The sequence below is a fragment of the Solanum dulcamara genome, chromosome 9 (assembly GCF_947179165.1).
Source record: "Solanum dulcamara chromosome 9, daSolDulc1.2, whole genome shotgun sequence".
Classification (NCBI taxonomy): domain Eukaryota; kingdom Viridiplantae; phylum Streptophyta; class Magnoliopsida; order Solanales; family Solanaceae; genus Solanum; species Solanum dulcamara.
The window spans coordinates 12,576,825-12,596,452 of NC_077245.1; the positions used below are offsets into that span (position 1 = coordinate 12,576,825).

Sequence of the window (19,628 nt, forward strand, 5' to 3'; positions counted from 1 at the left end):
TATAAAGGTCGATCGTAGGCAGGCTATTTATTTACATGTGGTGGTACAGCTATATCATGACGTTCAACAAAGCAAACTATGGTTGTCACTTCTTCAAATCATGTAGAGATAATAGCCATCTATGAAGCAAGTCGAGAATGCATTTGGTTAAGATCTATAACTCAACACATTCAAGAAAAATGTGGTTTTTCTTTGAAAAAAGACGTTCCAACAATATTGTATGAAGACAATGCTGCATGTATAGCTCAACTGAAGGGAGGATACGTCAAAAGAGACAACAAAATATATTTCACCAAAATTCTTTTACTCATGATCTTCAAAAGAAGAGTGAAATAGATGTCTAACAAGTTCGTTCAAGTGACAATTTAGTAGATATGTTCACCAAGGCATTGTCAGCTTCAACTTTTGAGAAATTGAGATACAAGATTGTAATGCGTCATCTTCGAGATATTAGATGATGTCTTCATCAGAAGGAGTATAATACGCGCGGCACTCTTTTTCCTTTAGTATAGGTTTTGTCTCAATGGATTTTCCTGGCAAGGTTTTTAATGAGGCAACACTTAAGGCGTATTATCAAATATGTGTACTCTTTTTCCTTCATTAGGCTTTTTCTTCACTCGATTTTTCCTATTAAGATTTTTAACAAGACACATTTCACATAGACATCCAAGAGGGAGTGTTAAAGAACAAGTGGGGTGACTGTCCACTTGTTTACTTTTTCTTGTAAGTAGGCAACTTATTTTTTCTTGTAAGTGGGCAAGTTGTCCAATAGTGTCATCTTTTTTGTCTATAAATTGCACTTTGCAATATAAAGAGAAGAACACACGGCTTTCTCAATTCTTTCAACTCTCTCTCCGTCTTCTGTTTTTTCTCTTATTCTCACCTTATTTTGCAAAGTTAATTTACTTTATAACATTATCATAATAAATATATATTATCTCATATTTATCGGGTAGTTTATCATCATCGGATTATGTTAAATTTATCCTAGTTAAATGAAGTTGAAAATTCATGCGAATGAATTAAGAGTCCGTTTTCATTGCCTTATAAGTTGTTTATAAGCTGTTTTCAGTTTTTTTGACTGTTTGATTGCCTAATTTAAAGTCATTTTGTGCTTAAAATAAATCAAAAAAAATAATTGAATTTGTTTGACTTAACTTATCTAAAGTAGCTTACAAGCTGCTTAAAATAAATTGATTCAAACAGATACTAAGTTTTAAAAAACCATATATATAAATATACATCATGCATTTATTGACTTGATATTAGTGAATACGAATAACTAAGTTTTAAAACACCATATAAATATTAGTGAATGCATTTATTGACTTGACACTAAGTTTTAAAACACCATATATATAAATATACATCATGTATTTATTGACTTGATATTAGTGAATACGAATAACTATTTATAGTGTAGACCTCTTAGTAGAAACTAAGCAAAGAAAGCATAGTACTATTGATTAATGACAAAACAATAACATAAAATGTGTTCCAAAGCTACAAAAAGCCTTTTAAACTTGTTCACGTTAATATATCCCCATTTCACTCTGTCCCAAACTCTGCTTTCTTTCTTTCTCTTCTGCCCTGTTTCTTAGTAGTAAACAACATGGAATTGGATGAATTACGTTTAATCTTAAAGAATTCAGGCGTGGACTTGTGGGGTTTAATTGACACAGCCATTTCAGTAGCCATTCTTGATCATGGAAATGAGCTTCGCAGCCGAAGAGACGCCATTGTTGAGAGACTCTACACTCCTCTGCTCTGTAACAATTCTTATTCTGCTGAAATCCCAAAAAGCATTGAGAGAAATATTGATGATGATCACAAGTTAAAAACAGAGGAAAAAAGTACTGTAGACTATGAAGAAGATTTAGAAATCAGCAAAATCATCACAATCAAGAATCATTTTGAAATATCAAATCAGGTTTCTTTTTCAGTCGTTCTGATCTAACTCACGCCCAAAAACAGTAGTTTTAAAAAGGGGAGAATTGTCAAGGAGCCCAGGTTCTCGGCCCGGCCCGACATGAAATCATCTTTTAGTTAGTTTTTTTGGGTGTGAGTTAGGAGCGAATCCTAATTTGACAGGTCTCATTTACTTTTTTTTTGCTAAGATTGAAGTCCTTTTGGAATTTTCAGTCTGAGAATTGCTTGGTTGATCTACTTCAATGTCTTGCTGAAATGGACATTAGTTTCAAGGTTCTTGAGGTAACATTTAATTAACTATCATGATTTTACTATCATTTTTTTTATATTTTTGCTATGATTTTTATTTTTATTTTTTTGGTTTTGAAGAAAACAGATATTGGAAGGCATGTAAATAGACTGCGAAAACATTCATCAAATGAAGTAAGAAGACTTGTTAAACTACTCATCAGGTTTCTTTTCCTTCTTCTTTAACACTCTTAATTTTATGTTTTCAATTTTATTTTCTTCTGTATAAATAGTTACTATGTTAATATATTTAATTTAAGTGAAATATAGAACCATTTTTTGGGTAATTTTACAGGAGATGGAAAGATATTGTTGATGAATGGGTTAGATTAAATACATCAATGGAGGAAACAGGTACAACTTTTTTGAGCTATTTTTTTTAGTTTAAGTTAAGCTTAATTTTATTTTTTTTAACTATGATATCAGAGTGAAACGACATTTTAGTTTTATATTTATTCTATATTAGTTCCCCGTCTCTCGCATCACTTAGTGATGATTTTTTTTTAAAAAAAAATACAATCTTGAACAACCATTAATTTTGATTTAACTTTTGATATTGAACAACTTTCAAGATGATTTCGAGGATGGAGCTTATATTTCAAATGATTCACCATTATATTGCGGTCATAAGGTATTTATAATTTTAATACATTATTTTGTCTATCACAATTTATATGGTATCATTTAAATTTTTTAATGTGACTGTGAATGAAATCTTTAATTAAAAAAAAAGAATGAAATCTTTAATTATCTTTTTTTTTACATATTTAAAAATTACTATAAATTACAATAATTATTAATTCAAAATATTTATAAATCATTCGAAGAGGTCAAAAAAAAATTGTACGACTCTCGAGATCCATGACACAAAAATGATTGGAATAATATGTCTTATTTTATTTTATTAACTCTTTTTGAGTCAAAATAGCATAGCGTAGAGAAGGACAACAACAGTAATCTATCGACAAAACGCCTACGTGAGGATTACATGGAAGAACATTATGGTATGTTCTTTTTTTCTCAAACGACGATTGTCATTACTCATTAATTGCTTAGTTATTATTGTTGCATTTTGTTTATCTTTTTCTACAAAAGCAAAAAATAAAATTAAAAAAAGTGAACAAATAGAGTTTCTAAATATGGCATATTTGATCTAAAATAGTGGTTACTTTATGATACTAAAAGCCAAAGCAGAAAGGAGAAGAGAAGTGGAGCTTGAAGACGTAGGCAATTAATTTCCCTACTATATAGACTACAAGTGGTAAGTACCATTTATTTCATAAATATAATTATTGCATTTCGACTTTTAATTTAGTTTGATCACATCCTTTAATAAACCTCTTCATTTTTAGAAAGAAAAAAGTGATTTACTAATTTACCAATAATTAAATAATACTCACTTTGTTTTATTTTACTTGATCACTACATCAAAAATAAGAATGTCATTTTACTTATCCATTTAAGCAAATTAAGATAATCTTATTACTTTTTTCTCATATTACCTTTAGTAAATATTAAATAACTATATAAAATAGTAATAGTCAAATTCAGAGTTTCAAAATATCATTACTAAAATTAGTTTAGTAAAATACAATTCTAATTAATATTTTCTTAAGGGGTTTGTCGGGTCAACAAAGTCCAAGAAAATATGAAATGAAAGGAGTAGTACCTATAGTCTCTTGGTTACATAAAAATCCATTCATTTAAATAAGGGTAAATTGCAACCAAGAATGTGACTTAGTGATTAATTAAATGAGTGAAAATCCTAGGGCTTAGGTTCAAATTCCAACAACATCAGGTAATTTCTTCTCATTTGTCATAGCCTTAATGAATAGAGTTATTTGATACATGTTGTTGATGAAAAGTAACAAGTCTCCAGTAAAATTAATCCAATTGCATGCAAGTTTGTCAGAAAACCAGGATTATCAATATAATATATAGATAAATTTGGAAGAGAACAATATAATTCTTGATGATTTGAAACACCTTTATATTTATTTTGAATTAAAATAAAAAAGTCAAAGTACCACTTATCATGAACGGATGGAGTTTATACTTTGACTGATTATGTGAGTTATTGAGCAAGAATATATAGTTCAACTTATGGGAGTATATTTATAAAACTTTGCAGGTTATGAAGACACAAATAATACAATTGGGAGAAAGCAAAGAGGAAAGATAACAAATGACACAGTACATGCCAAGTTCTTATGAGGGTATATATAATTGGTGTTATGTAATTTTGTCATGACCAGTCATGGAAACACATGCAATGGTCTGTGCTAAGTTACATGACATTAACTGACTCTGATAAAGAAAGAAGTTTGAAGACTTGTGGAGAATAGGGAGTAATAATTAGTACAATTATATGGTCAATTGTGTAGGGCTACCTAGCATATGGAGTAGTATTTAATTTGGACTCCAGCCATGTGATGCATTAGTTTATTAGTGAAGTTATTGCTGTGTTTTCATGACTAGATGCATTGCTCTTCTTCATGTGGACTACTAGCAAGAAGATATATAGTAGTAGTAGTTGCTTTGTAGCTATAGGCCTATAGGGGGGGGGGGGGGGGATAACATGGAAGCCACTTCACTATGCAAGTGTACATATTTTATTTGTTTATGGTCTTTATAATTACTTTTCATGGAAAACCCTACCTCATTCATGATTAGGGCCAGTTATTTCTACTTGACAATATGGTGTTCTTATTTAACATCTACTCTATGAAGTGTATATGTTCTTAGTAAATAAGTTCTCACAATTTCAATTTTGTTAGGATCTTGTTATAGGGTTATTTGCACAAAAGAGATATTTAGATGTTAGCTATTTAGATATTATCTTCAATTGTAGTATTTGTGTGGAAATGGTCTTTTAAAGTTTAATAAAAGAAATTCGAACTAAAATATCCTTTAAGTTGAGGGCTAGAGATGGCAAGAGAACTAGACTGCGGATGCAAGTTATGACAAATTAATATGATTTCACACTAAATTTAAAGTAGATATTCTATTGGAATACTAGCTCACAAATCATAAACAATGACGTACAAATTATGACAAGATTAGTAGGAATTCATGCTTTACTCAACCTAATTACCTTTTTGGATAACTAATAAACTATATCATTTCAACATTTACCTCATCTAAACTTATTTCAATTTTTTGGGTTTTTGTACCTGTCCTTGATTTATTGCACTTCACTCATGATACCTCTCTCCATTATTTGTTCCATTTTATAAAGATACCTCTCTTAAATGATTTAAAGCTACATAAATTATATTTCACAATAAAGACATATAAGTCATGACAAATTGATAGGACTTCATACTATATTTAACACATCTATTATGTTAAATTACTCACAAATCATATCGAATCGTTATAAGTTATAAGTTGTTTGTTGATCGATTCTGTAACGATCCATTAGGTCGTTTTGAGAACTAGAACTTTTTATTTTTATAAAAGACTCATCCCTTAAATTTTTAATGAGTAATTGGAATAGTCGATAACTTCGGTTAATTAGTTAAGGGGTAAATTTAAATAACTAATTTAATTAGTGGGTTAAGTTAATAATTTATTTAATACTCTATACCAAATATTAAAATAAAAAGATAGGGTTTATGAATTGTAGTACATAATTATTTTAATTAGAAAAGAAAAGAGAAGAGAAGGGTGTGAGAAAGAACTCACCTGTGGCGGCGGACGATCGAAGGCCTCCTTAAGAAAAATTATTTCAGGTAACATACTTGTTTTGTGAATTATTTGCTAGGATATATATATATATATATAGAGTATATTACTTAATGTCCAATTAGTGTTGGGAAAAGAGTAATGACTTGGAAAAGACGGCTGGAGTTGGTTTAAGAAAATATTGTTTAGATTGGATCAGTGATTGGAGGAAATAGTGGTGAGATAAGGATTGCATAATGGTTATATGAATATGGGCATATAGGTTCTACAGTTAGTCTAAAGAATTGGTCATTAAATTACAATGTTGGCATATTTGTTTGTTACTGTGGACAACAACTATTGAGTAATTAGAATGTAATTTTGACCATAATGATTATCTCATTTTTGGGAGGAATGTTATCAATTTATATTATAGGATATAGATAGCATTATGCCTAACAGATTCACGGGTAAATGTAATTGGCTTCGTGTTTTAGATACTAGTTTTGATTTCAATTTTTTTTTTATAATTATCACAATGTAATTAAATATTAGGTATATTGTATTATATAAATACCATTAGAGTTATATTATTTGGAAGAATTGAGACTTAGCCCTAGGCTTGAGATTTAGAAAATTGGTTATAGTATCTGGGTGTCTACGGATTCGCTTGCTTACAAATATTATATATTTGATAGATTGAAAATGGTCTGGGACATTGAAGAAAGGAAGGACATTGGTGGATTAGCTTGCTTTACTTCGGTTCTTCGGTTAAGGTAGGTTATGGTTTTGTTTCTATATCATAGATAAACTCTTAATAGTGATTGATATTCATTGAGTAATGTGTGAAGTTTACTATGCATTTAATTGTTGTGGTTTGGATGATTGATATGTTGTTGTGATTGGTCTGAAATCCCGAGACCATTAAATCCAAAATCTTGAGCTTTTCCTATCAAAAATGGTGCCTTGAATATAGAAGGCTTGATGAAATATTGTTAATGAAGTGAAATGTAATAATGAAGAATGATAAATTAATTATATTTGGATCGGGTGTCACGTTCCGACACGGTATATTTGGATCGGGTGTCACGTTCCGGCACGGTATATTTGGATCGGGTGTCACGTTCCGGCACGGTAATATTAAAGGAAAGAAATAAAAATGACTTAATGTTACCCAATCTTCATGTCACGACCTAACTCCGTGACTAGTGTCCGAATTGGACCCTCATATACACACCTATTATCTATAGTCAATCGGCAATTAAACATGATATAAGATTTATATGGGTAGCACGTCGTCTCAAACTGTTACTTATATATATACCAAAATCACCTATTTCTTGGGGAGTCTTAATTGTCAAAAATAAGATAACATAATATGTAAGCCGACAAGGCTTCCATTCTGAATGTAAACGTCCAAAAACATAAGTCATACTAGTACATTGGACAACGTCTATATACAACCCACTCATATGTCTACAGACCTCTAAGAGGATTAACAATAGCATATGACGGGACAGGGCCCCGTCGTACCCCTAAATACACAAATATATACATTATAAGGATTAGTACCCAAAGTTTGGGCTCCGAGACAATGGAGCACTTCAAACTCGTTGAGTAGAATCCTAAGCTGGCGGCTCTCCAAAATGAGTATCTGTACCTGCGGGCATGAAATGCAGCCCCCCGAAGAAAGGGGGTCAGTACGAACTATGTACCGAGTATATAAAGCATAAAATACCGTAAAGGAGATCACATCTGCAATAAAGATTTAGGAGCTAATCACTGTACCTGTGTCTTATGAAATGAATACATGCATATCATCATCATATATCATACCCGGCCCGTTAGGGAACTCGGTGTCACAATTATATCAATATATCGTTATATGTATATATATACCATACCCGGCCCTCTAGCAAGGGACTCGGTGAATAGAGTAGTGTACACTGATACCGTACCCGGCCCATTATGGGACTCGGTGCCATAATCATATCGTCATATCATCATAATATCATATTATCATATCACGTACCCGGCCCTCTAGTAAGGGACTCGGTGAATAATGTAGTGGAATCCATACATGATAACATACCCGGCCTATTGTAGGACTCGGTAAATAATACCATAACAATATGCACGAATAAGGTATCATTAGCAACCTTGTGAAATTTGATCATTATCGGAGACTTAATAGAATAAGCAAAATAGTCCATCATTTGAAAACCAAGACAATAGTCATTATAAATCACACCAATTATGGATTATACCAAAATATGAATTATACCACAACATGAGTTATACCAACTAGGATGGCTGGAATCATACACATGAGTCAAGACATAACAATATAAATTTTGAAAATCAAGAACGGTAGCCATCCGAGTATATCTACGAATAAGAGTTTCTTTGGAATTTAAGCATACGTCATTCGTTCGTTTCATATGGATCATGCCAAAAGAAGAAAATGTTAACTTTACATACCTTTAGCGTTTATACGTATATGCTGTCCAATATTGTCTCAACCTATATTAAAACGTTAAGCACTATGGTTAAACTATGGATAAGAATAAAACGTAGTCTATCGTTAGTAGGTTATTTCTAAAAAAAAATGGACAGCACCTCCCCTATACCGCTCACTTTTTCCACTTTCAAACCAGCCATATAATCATCAATCAACATCAACCATCCAAAATATTGACACAAAATAAGATTTATTATTGACAATAAGCCTAGAATATTTCCACCCGACTCATGTTACCAAAGCAGTAAATTCGGAAAGTCAAGTACCTCACGTTGTATCTAAATTTTGAAAATGAAAACGGCAAAACTGGACTTTATGACCTTCATGAAACATTTAGATCTCTGTCTTAAGTTTCCAATGCAAAAGAAATCAACTCAAAAATCATTTTCTACAAAGAGATATCATCAAAATACGAACAGCTATACATGAAGGATTTTTCAATCCAGAATCTGGACAGAATTTGTCTTATGATTCATCCTCAGTTTTCGACATAATAACAGCAGATATATACTAAGACATAAACATAAGAGTTGTAGGTACGTGTATTATCTTTCCAAAACATGTTTAATATCTAAAATCGAAGGTATACACAATGAGATATTCCAGAATTACTACCAGCTACTCAATTCCAAAAACGGGTTTGAACATTCACAATCTTCATACACCTTTTTCCTCCAAATTCAAGAACAACAACTCATCAACAACATCAAAACAATATCAACCATTATTATACATCATCACTAAGATAATTCCATCTATTTAATCTACCTAAAACAACCCCTTAACCCATAACTCTCAACAAATCACCAAACTAGTTTATAATACTATTTTCTCCGTTCTAATCCGTTAAAACTCTAACTAAACTTGTTAACAATGAAAAGGAGACTTTAATATTACCTTAAATTTGCAGCACCACATAAAATCTTCTCCTTATTGGCTGATTTCTAGCTCAAATTGAAACCAACGCGACGTACAACAATTTTCTCTTCATGAGCTTCGGATTTTGGGACTCAAATTTTGGTCGGATTTGATTTTTCTCTCAAGAACTTCCCCTCTCTCTCTCTCTAGAAATTTTTCTGGATATTTTCTTAGTCTAAACTATGAAGGAAGACATGGAATTTAGATTAATTTCGTGGGTATTGGGCCTGACCCGAATTAGAATTGGGTTGGGCCGAATTCACTATTTAGTTTGGCCTGTCAGACTTAAAACATCTATATCTTATTACTCTGATATCACATTTCGTCCCATGACCTATGGTTGGAAAGATATTTCAATTACCTACAACTTTTATTTTGAGAGTTTTCCCAAATTCCCAAATTATAAAAAGGTTATGGCCTCCCAAAGTCAGCTTACCCGAAACATAACTTTAAGAAAAACATATTTGATGGCTTCTATTTTGATTTGGCTTAAGGGTCCTTCTTGAGATGTATTTTACTACACATAAATTATTCATATAACTTGGCATCTACAACAAATCATGTCCTTTTAAAATTCAAAATTAAAAGTCCTTGAATTTATAATCGTTAGCTTACGAATAATCCAAAATGCAAAAATACGGAATGTAACACTTCAATAGCTCATTTCCCAAAAGAGCGTGATGTGGAGGCCTGAGTCCTCATGTGTGATCTTGATATTGTTGACTGGTTATGTAACTGTTCATTGGGTGCCATTCACGGCCCATTTTGGGTCGTGACAAATTCGGACATTACTTTGTAATATGTCGGCTTCTATTGCTAGGGCAGCATCATTTGTCTCGCTCGTAAACACAGACATACCTATTCTCATAACATATTAGTATAAGTATCCGCACGATGAGAAGATAATATAAAAATATTATTTCTAATTTTTTTTGATTGTGATGTCTTTTTCAGACATATTAAATACTCCCTCTCTCCCCATGTCTCACCTCATCCCCCAGCCCTATGCCCCATAAAAAATCTATATGAATAGAGACAACGAATCATATTTTAAATTGTTAATATATAATTATCAAGTGCTTTTCTTATTAATATAAATCAAATCTAATTGTTTTGTTTACTCTTGACTTTCTAAATTTTTTGAATTTTTATTTTGTTATTCATATTTTTTCAATTTAAATTTTATGGACAAAAACATGTGTATTATCTAATTACTTCATTATATTTTTAAAGTAATATCTCTCCCCCTCTCCCCACTTATCTTTAAGTATATTTTTCCTATTATATTTTAATTACTTTTTGTTAGTTTGACTTTGAATGTTTTTTTGTGTGTGTGTTATACGTAAAAAATAGTTGAGTTTTCTTATTTTTTTATTTCAATATATAAAATGTTGAGTTTAAATTTAAGTTACTTAAATTTTTATATTTAAATGCTCATTGAATTCATTATTTTGGAGATAACTACACTATTTTTCTGATAAATTGAGGAACTTACTTTTTTTTTTTTTTATAATTTTAGGAGAATTCTAACCAACTTAATATCTATTACAAATATATAACTCAAATATAAATTGAAATTAGTGGTAAGTTTCAAAATGATTTGTATATATGATAAGATATTAATTAGTGAAATCCTACTATTTTTTTTCTTCCTTTTGGAAGTAAGAAAGAAAAAAAATATTGGTTCGCGAAAAAAAATTGAACTAGCTTTAGCGCACATCCTTTCTTTTTTACTCAGTAAATTGAAAGGAAGATTTGATGGGTATTGTTTCAATCTCAAGCATTTTGTTTCAACATGTCTATATATTATTTGTATATTGAATTGAGTAGAGTCTTTTAATTCTGTTGAGTTTTTGATGTAAACGAAATTATATTTGTAAAGACAATATTACTTTTCAAAAGATATCAAGTTCACTTAATTATTGACTATAAATTGAGAGGCATTTGACACATCCAACACTGAAATTCGAATCTTCTTCACTTCTTTTTGTGCATTGTTTTCGAAAGTAAAAATAAGTATTAAGTATGATTTGCATCATTCTATAAATTCATCAGAGTTCTATAATTTAAAGAGTCACTAGCTATTCCAAAAATGTTTTTGTGGGCTCGAAATTATATTTTATTTTTACGTTATTGTTTTTTGTATTCATGTTACTTTCTGTTTTTTGGAGACCAAATTTTTTGTTATTCTATACTCATGTTTTGGCGATTAAAATCCTTATAATTTTCTACTTAAATTTGTTACTCGATGTAAGAATGTAAAAATTTCGTTATTTTAGTAAACCTGATTAAGAAGAATATATGAAAATAACAAATTCAATTTATTCTAACTATTTTATTGAACAAGTGCTTCCACAAATAACATTGACAACACCGTACTTTTATGTATGTAGTTGCCATTTCAACATAATATCTTGCGTCTTTTTTTAAGAAAATATTTTGCAGGATGATTGTATTTGAAGCATTTCATTTCTGTATCATTTCACATTATGTTGCTTAAGCCTTCTAGTGCTAATCTTCAATTAGGACAACTTCCAAACTGCACCATGGCTTTTCCTTAATATAATATAATTAAATGATGTATTATTTTCAACATAACATAACGATAAGAATAAATAAAAACCTATGGAATTTAAAGTAACAACCAATTAGTTCAATCAGTTCAAACAAATTGAGCAACTATTGCTCATCGTAAAGAAAGTTAGGGACTATATACTACTAATCACGGCTACGATCAAAGGAAAAAATATTCAAAGGATATAAAAATTACGTACAGATAAAATATTTTTTAAAATTTTTATTTTTGTAAATAATTTGGTGGTTAAATGGATGACCATAATTGCTAGGTTAATTTCCTCCTTTATGGTAGTGATGTTGTTGATAATGTGGTTAAATGGATGATCATAACTCCTAGGTTAATTCCCTCATTTATGGATAGTAATGTCTTCATTCTCAAGATTTAATATCATGTTTATGACATCCTTTGGTATTCTTCAATGTAACCATATAAATAGAGGTATTGAGAATGATATTGAATACACTTGAAACAAATAAAGTTATCTTATATTGTTACTCTTGTCTTATATTCTTCTTCTTGTCTTCATCTTTATATTGTTCTTTTATTCTTAAATTTACAACACGCTATCAACACGAAGTCTCAAAGGTTGAACGTCATTTCTTATGAGGTATTCCTTTACAATCTAATGTTGAAATTATTAAATTGTGGCAGCACTTTTTTTACTTTACATTTTATTAATTTGTTTATAGTTGAATAAAAAAAGGCTAACAAAATTGGCTTTATAGAGTGATGATGTTTTTATCGGTTTGCGAACAAAAAAGGTAACTGTTTTGTGAAAAAAAATATGGACTACAAGTCCTAGTGTTTTTTGTTTTCATTGAAAATAGTGAATTATTTATATTGTTGATTAATTTTTAATGAAAAGATTTTATCTAACAATTTTACTTATAAATATACAAGAATTTACTTTCTAAAAAATGAATAAACTGTTTATTCATTCACTGTCTATTTTAGTCTAATTTTATTATTTTTTATGTTAGTTTTATCATATCGAATTTATCAAAGCTTGAGTTCGTGGCACTTGATATTTCTCAAAAGAATTAGTCATGGGTTCTCAATGGTGAAATTCACCTAGACGATAAAGGTCTTGGTACAACGTAAGGTAATACAACTTCGAGTTAGGACAGAGCAAAGACCATGATTTTTCTTCGTTATCATCTAGATGAAGGATTGAATGTTGAAATATCTGACCGTGAAAAATCCACTTGAATTGTGGATTGATTTGAAGAAAAGGTATGACCACCTTAAAGCAACGTTATTGCCCAGAGCTCATTATGAGTAGGGCTGTTCACAGTTTTGGTTAAAACCAAAACCAAACCGAAAATTTAACCAAACCGAATAAAAAAACCGACATTCAGTTTGGTTTGGTTTTAAATTTGAATAACCGATAATATTTGGTTTGGTTATGGTTATAAAAAAAAATAACTGAATAAATAACCGAACCAAACCGATAATTATATACTTAAAATTTATAATTATTTATATGTATAATATTAGTTTTTCATAAATAATTAAAGATATTTTATACGTTTTAATTATTAATTTAATATTAATATACTTATTTTTAAGGCCCAACAATCCAAACCCAACTCTCAAGCCCAATTATAAATTCTAATAAACACTAAACAGCGGTCCAAGTCCAACAATCCAAGCCCACTAGCCCAACTCTCAAGCCCAATTCTAAATCCTAAATTCTAAATCCTAAATTTCTAATAAGCACTAAGCACTTGAGCAGCAGGCAACAACATAAAGTAAAAGTTAAAACTTTAAAACCCTAGTATTTGTTTTCCTTTTACATTTTTGTTCCTCTCACGTTGGTTTCTCACAAAGTCACAGACTCACAGTCATAGACTAACAGTGAAGGCTCAAGAGCAACCTCAACTCCTCAACCCCAAGTATAAGATTGTCAAATTTTGAGAAGGTTTGTAAGGAGTTTTTCAAATTTTAAATTGATTTTAAGTTGTTTTCTTTTTTTTCCGAATGTTTAAGTTGTTTCATTTTCTGTTTTGAACCTCTGTGGGTCGTGAGGAAAAAGAGCTTCATAAGAATTTGAAGAATGTAGAGAGAGAATATTTGAATTATCTCGGCTAGTCATAAACCGAATAACCGAATCAAACCGAACCAAACCGACAATAACCAAACCCGTGGTTATTATTTTACTTGGTTTGGTTATGGTTTTAGATATTTAATAACCGATTAAATTGGTTTGGTTATGATTTTAATCAATAACCGACCCAAACCGAACCATGAACACCCCTAATTATGAGTGGATTCACTTAAGGTTACAAGATTTTAAAACTATAAGTGAATACAACTCTATTGTATACAAAATTACTTCCCAATTAAAATTATGTGGGAAAGATATAAAAGATGAGGACATGCTGAAAAAGACACTTACAATTTTTTATGCCTCAAATTTGGTATTACAACAACAATATTGTAAAAGGGGATTTAAAAATTATTCCGAGTTGATCTCATGCTTTCTTATGGCTGAGTAACATAATACTCTTTTGTTGAAAAATTATGAAGCCCATCCCACGGAAACTGCTTCATTATCGGAAGCAAATCAGGTAGAAGTACATGTCCAGTCTGAAGAAAGACAAAATAAAAATTGGAGCCATAATAATGTGTGTGGACGTGACAATGGTAGGGGACGATATAATAATAGTAGTGATGGTGGTCACCACAAAAGAGAGAACAATATGGGTTCTCAAAATAATTCTTCAAGAGGCAATTGTCATCGTTGTGGCATGAAAGTCCATGGAAAGAATAAATGCTGAGCGCATGAACATTTTGTTAGGCTTTATTAAAATTCCTTCAAGAGAAAAAGAAATAAAAATGGTGCCTCTTCTTCTAATTGCAAGACCTCGAAAGTCAGAAAAATTGAAACTAAGGAGAAATTCTCAATTTTTAGACTGACCTCATGTTTACGAGTCACTCTATGACTCGTACAGCTTTCTACGACTCGTTAGAGTGAGTCGTAGAGTGAGCCTCAGAGCCTGTTCAGAACCATGCTCAGGAGAGGTCCTACGACTCAACAGGACGAGTCGTAGTCCTGTTGATGAGTCATAATAAAGAGTCGTAACAAAACTTCAGAGACTAGGATTTTGAGTTGATTTCACTGAGGTATGTGGGGATTGATCGACGGGTTCCTTCCACCCATGGAGTCCCAATGTGTTCTCTCAAAATTTCATTAAATTTCAATGGAATGTAACCCTAATTCTAATGAATTGTATTGGGCTGTTTCAATTATGTTTTTAGTTGTTATCATTGATTATTGTAAGTATGTTTTTACATCAATTGCATGATTTCAAGATGAATTATGAATGCTCATGTATAAAGTTAATTTCGATCATTATTTTGAAGCTTAAAGATGATTTTGATTATGAAGTTCAATGATTCTCGAAAGAAAGTTTTATGAACGAAGTTGAGATTATGATTTAATGATGAAAGTTATGATGGCGATCAATTATGATCCAAGAAAGTTGTTATGGTGTGATCAGTACAATTCTCATACAATCATGATAAAGATGGTGATAAGGACAATTCTCACCAAAGTTGTGGATTCTTAATGAATCACTAAAGTTAATGAGCTATTCTAATGATTATTTACATGATGAAGTTAATGATGATGTCTTAATGTTTCTAATGAATTCTGTTGGGATATTGACTAAGCACCGAGATGACTTGTAGGTCCGCTACTACATTCGCCTTGCTCGGGTGGTAAAGAATAGAGATGTCATAATCGGCCAGTAGCTCAATCCAACGCCGCTGTCTAGAATTAAGATCTTTTTGACTCATAATGTACTGTAAGCTACGGTGATCTGTATATATCTCGCAATGGACTCCGTATAAGTAGTGCCTCCACATCTTGAGCGCGAAAACTACCGTCGCCAGTTCCAAGTCATGGGTGGGGTAGTTGCGCTCATGCACTCTCAACTGTCTGGAAGCATAAGTAATAACTCGGTCACGCTGCATCAGTACACACCCAAGACCTACACCAGAAGCATCACAATATACCGAAAAGATCTCTCCCTTAACTGGTAGATTCAGAATAGGAGCGGTGGTAAGCAACTCCTTAAGCTTTCGAAAGCTCGACTCACACTCCTCGGACCACACAAAGGGAATATCTTGGCGGGTCAAACGGGTCAATGGGGCTGCAATAGTAGAGAAACCCTCAATGAATCGTCTATAATACCCAGCTAATCCAACGAAACTCCGAATCTCCATAACAGATGTGGGCCTAGCCCAACCACGAATAGCCTCAATCTTCGCCGGATCCACTCTGATACCCTCTCTGTATACCACGTGTCCCAGAAATGCCACAGACTCCAACCAAAACTCGCATTTTGAGAATTTAGCATAAAGCTGCTGATCTCTCAAAGTCTGGAGCACAACCCTCAAGTGCTTGCGCCAATACTGTTGCGAGACTGGTACTTGGCGGACTAGGGCTGGCACATTAACAGGATATTCAATTTGTGATAACGATGACGGATAAACCTGATAGGGGTTCGGTCCGGTAACGTAGTTAGTTACCCAAGAGAATCCTAGTAGCAACCTAAAGTCCTATAACTACGTTGCCACCATAGGTCGCCTCATGGCGTAGTTAGTGAATCCAAATATAGCTCTCAAAGTTAAAGTTGTTCTCACGAAGTCTACCTTGGCAAGTCGCCTCTCTCTTCTCGATGTGGGAGTTACATCGGATTCCATGTTATAGCTCGCATGGTCTTATGATATCGGTTAAAGGTCTTATCCTACACACAAGTTATATGTAAAGATGTACGTTTCATTATGAAGTTTTATGATGTATTGACCATAAGTTTTGATGTGTTTTCATGCGCTTTAAGCTTATTTCATGTTCATTATGATGGCTATGCATCTCATGTCATATTGTTCACGTTCATTTACTTATTCATGCATATGTCACATACTTAGTACCTTCTATGTACTAACAAATATTTTGCCTACATTATGAAATAATGTAGGGACGATCAATACTCACGCTTCTCATATTCGTCACTAGAATTGGTTTAAGTTCTCAAGAGTTGGTGAATCCTCATTCATCGAGGACATGAATTTTCTTTCATGTTGTTACCTTGACTTTCTTTTATGATTCGGGTGAGCTAGGATCTTGTCCTAAGCCCCCATCAAGTCTAGAATAGAGACATGTTTAGACGATTGAGTTGGATGTTGTCCATTTTGGGACATTTGGATTGAGGTTACTTTCATTTGACATCTATGTTGAGTTGCTTTTCCGCATATTTCATTATGTTTAAATCACCTTATGTATGCGATGAATGCTAAGATGGCTTGGTTGAGATTCTTTGGGGTCTCGATTCCCGTGTCATGTCCAGGCTCTAGGGTTAGGTTGTGACACTAATGCTTGGGTAGAGTCACATTTGACTTATAAAAATGATGTTAAAGAAAGGGTACAAAAATTACCCCATTTGTCCTTCTATTTTTATAAAAAGGTCTGGATCTAAATTTGTTATAATAGTTGTGTATGCTGATGATTTGAACATCATTGACACTCGTAAACAACTTTCAAAAGTTGAGTATTTAATAAAAAAAATTGAAGTGAAAGATCTTGGTAAAACAATTTTGTCTTGGCGTACAGATTGAGCATTTGACAAATAAAATATTTGTCCATCAATCAATATACACTGAAAAGGTTATAAAGCGATTTTAAATGGATAGACTACATCCTTTGAGTACCCAATGATTGTGCAATCGCTTGATATAAATAAAAATCCATTTAGACATCAAAAAAATGATGAAGAGCTTCTTGGTGATGAAACTCCATATCTTAATACCATTGGGGCGCTAATATATCTTGCCAATAATACTCAACCAGATATCTATTTTGTGGTAAGTTTATTGAAAAGATTCAGCTTCTCCCCCAACAAAAAGATATTGCAATGGGGTCAAACATATATTGAGATAACTTCGAAGGACCATTAACATGTGATTATTTTATTCTAATAAGTCAAAGTCAGAATTGATCGATTATGCTGATGTAGGATGTTTATCTGATCAACATAAATCTCGACTTAGACATATTTATTTACATATGGAGGCATAGGTATATGTTAGCGTTCAATGAAGCAAACTTTAGCCACTACTTCTTCAAATCATACAGAAATAATAGTCATCCATGAAGCAAATCGGGAATGTATTTAGTTGAGATCAATAATTCAACATAATCAAGAAATGTGTGGATTTTCTTTGAAAAAAGATATTTCGACTACATTGTATGAAGACAATATTGCATGTATAGCTCATACATTAAAGGAGATAGGACAAAACACATTTCGCCAATTTTTTTTTTCACTCGTGATCTTGAAAAGAAAGGTGAAATAGATGTTCAACAAATTCGCTCAGTTGATAATTTAGTGGATCTGTTCACTAAAGCATTACCAACCTTAACATTTGAAAAACTGGTATTCAAGATTGGAATACGTCGTCTTCGAGAAATTAAATGATGTTTGCATCAGTGGAAATAAACTTCGCTCTGCACTCTTTTTTTCTTGGCCTAGATTTCATCCCATTGGATTTTCTTGACAAAGTTTTTAATGAGGTAACAAATAACGCGTATTACATAATATACGTACTCTTTTTTACTTCACTGAGATTTTTTTCCCACAAGATTTTTCCTAGTAAGATTTTAACTAGGCATATTATCTATTAATGGTCATTCATGGGGGAGTGTTGTAAATAATTTGGTGGTTAAATGGATGACCATAACTCCTAGGTTAATTCTCTCCTTTATGGGTATTAATGTTGTTGATAATGTGGTTAAATGAATGACCATAACTCCTAGGTTAATTTTTTCCTTTATTGGTAGTAATTTCTCAAGGTTTAATGTCATGTTTATGACACCCTTTGGTAATCCTCAATGTAATCTTATAAATAGAGGTATTGCGAATGGTTTTGAATACATGTGAAAGAAAGAAAGTTATCTTATATTGTTACTATTGTCTTATATTCTTTTTCTTGTGTTTATCTTTATATTGTTCTTTTGTTCTTAAGTTTACAACATTAATGTAATTTATTTTTAAACAAGTATAGCGTGAAAGTAAAGTGACAACAATATATATGTCATTAAGGGCGATTTACAACCATAAATATGCCAAAATAAGCATAAGTATTACATGTATCAATTATCACATGGACTAAACCAATCAATTAAGTTAGCGTTTAATCATACATTTTTAATAATTTTTGACAAGTAATTTATGGATGGAGTTTCACCATGGATTTGACCATAAATTTTAAGAGAAATATTTATCTTTTTAAAGAAATATGATTTATATCCATAAGTTTTAAAAATTATTAAAAATATCCATAAGTTTGTATTATCATTTTATGATAAACATATTTAACGAACACAATTAATATGAATCTGAAAAAAGAGGAAGAAAATAAAAGAAAAATACTATTAATTTGTATATGAAATACTATTATTACTACTTATACTGGATAGATTTTGTACTTCAGTCCAAAATTATAAATAATGAGTGTTTTTATAAAATATAAATATTTGAGGTAATTTTTAAATTCTTAAAAATTATCAAATAATAGAATTGACCTAAATACTATTTTTTTTGTTTGTTTTCATGTATTTGAAGATTTTGATTGTTTGTTAAAAATATTTACCAAATAATAACAAATTATATGACAAAACAATATTTGCCGAGTTTTTTCCTAAATATTTTTGGGCATATTTAT

At 31.4% G+C, this 19,628-nt stretch overlaps 1 protein-coding gene and 1 long non-coding RNA gene across 6 annotated transcripts; one reads left to right on the forward strand and one right to left on the reverse strand.

Moving 5' to 3' along the window:
* Positions 1-1,473: 1,473 nt before the first annotated feature.
* Positions 1,474-4,969, forward strand: LOC129903036 (probable mediator of RNA polymerase II transcription subunit 26c). Of its 5 annotated transcripts, XM_055978509.1 has the most exons (8): positions 1,474-1,930; positions 2,143-2,211; positions 2,299-2,381; positions 2,513-2,571; positions 2,790-2,848; positions 3,146-3,221; positions 3,403-3,478; positions 4,349-4,969. In XM_055978509.1, exons 1-7 carry the CDS (start codon positions 1,613-1,615, stop codon positions 3,450-3,452), a joined length of 714 nt encoding a protein of 237 aa, XP_055834484.1. In that variant the 5' UTR covers positions 1,474-1,612; the 3' UTR covers positions 3,453-3,478; positions 4,349-4,969. The 5 variants fall into 5 exon arrangements, 4 of the variants coding, with proteins under 4 accessions (XP_055834484.1, XP_055834485.1, XP_055834486.1 ...); XR_008770190.1 differs by lacking the exon at positions 4,349-4,969 and having other exon boundaries at positions 3,137-3,221; positions 3,403-3,425; XM_055978510.1 differs by lacking the exon at positions 3,146-3,221 and having other exon boundaries at positions 3,380-3,478.
* A 2,333-nt stretch (positions 4,970-7,302) lies between these two features.
* Positions 7,303-9,461, reverse strand: LOC129904403 (uncharacterized). The gene is made up of 3 exons (XR_008770421.1): positions 9,302-9,461; positions 8,365-8,406; positions 7,303-7,543 (listed from the first exon to the last, which is right to left on the reverse strand). It is a non-coding gene; the product is annotated as an uncharacterized LOC129904403 (long non-coding RNA).
* Positions 9,462-19,628: the final 10,167 nt, after the last annotated feature.

Coding starts and splice junctions, on each gene's coding strand:
- LOC129903036 (XM_055978509.1), top strand. CDS start 1,613: ATGGAATTGGATGAATTACGTTTAATCTTAAAGAATTCAGGCGTGGAC. Junction 1,931..2,142: donor ATTTTGAAATATCAAATCAG/GTTTCTTTTTCA, acceptor TGGAATTTTCAG/TCTGAGAATTGCTTGGTTGA. Junction 2,849..3,145: donor CATTATATTGCGGTCATAAG/GTATTTATAATT, acceptor GAGTCAAAATAG/CATAGCGTAGAGAAGGACAA.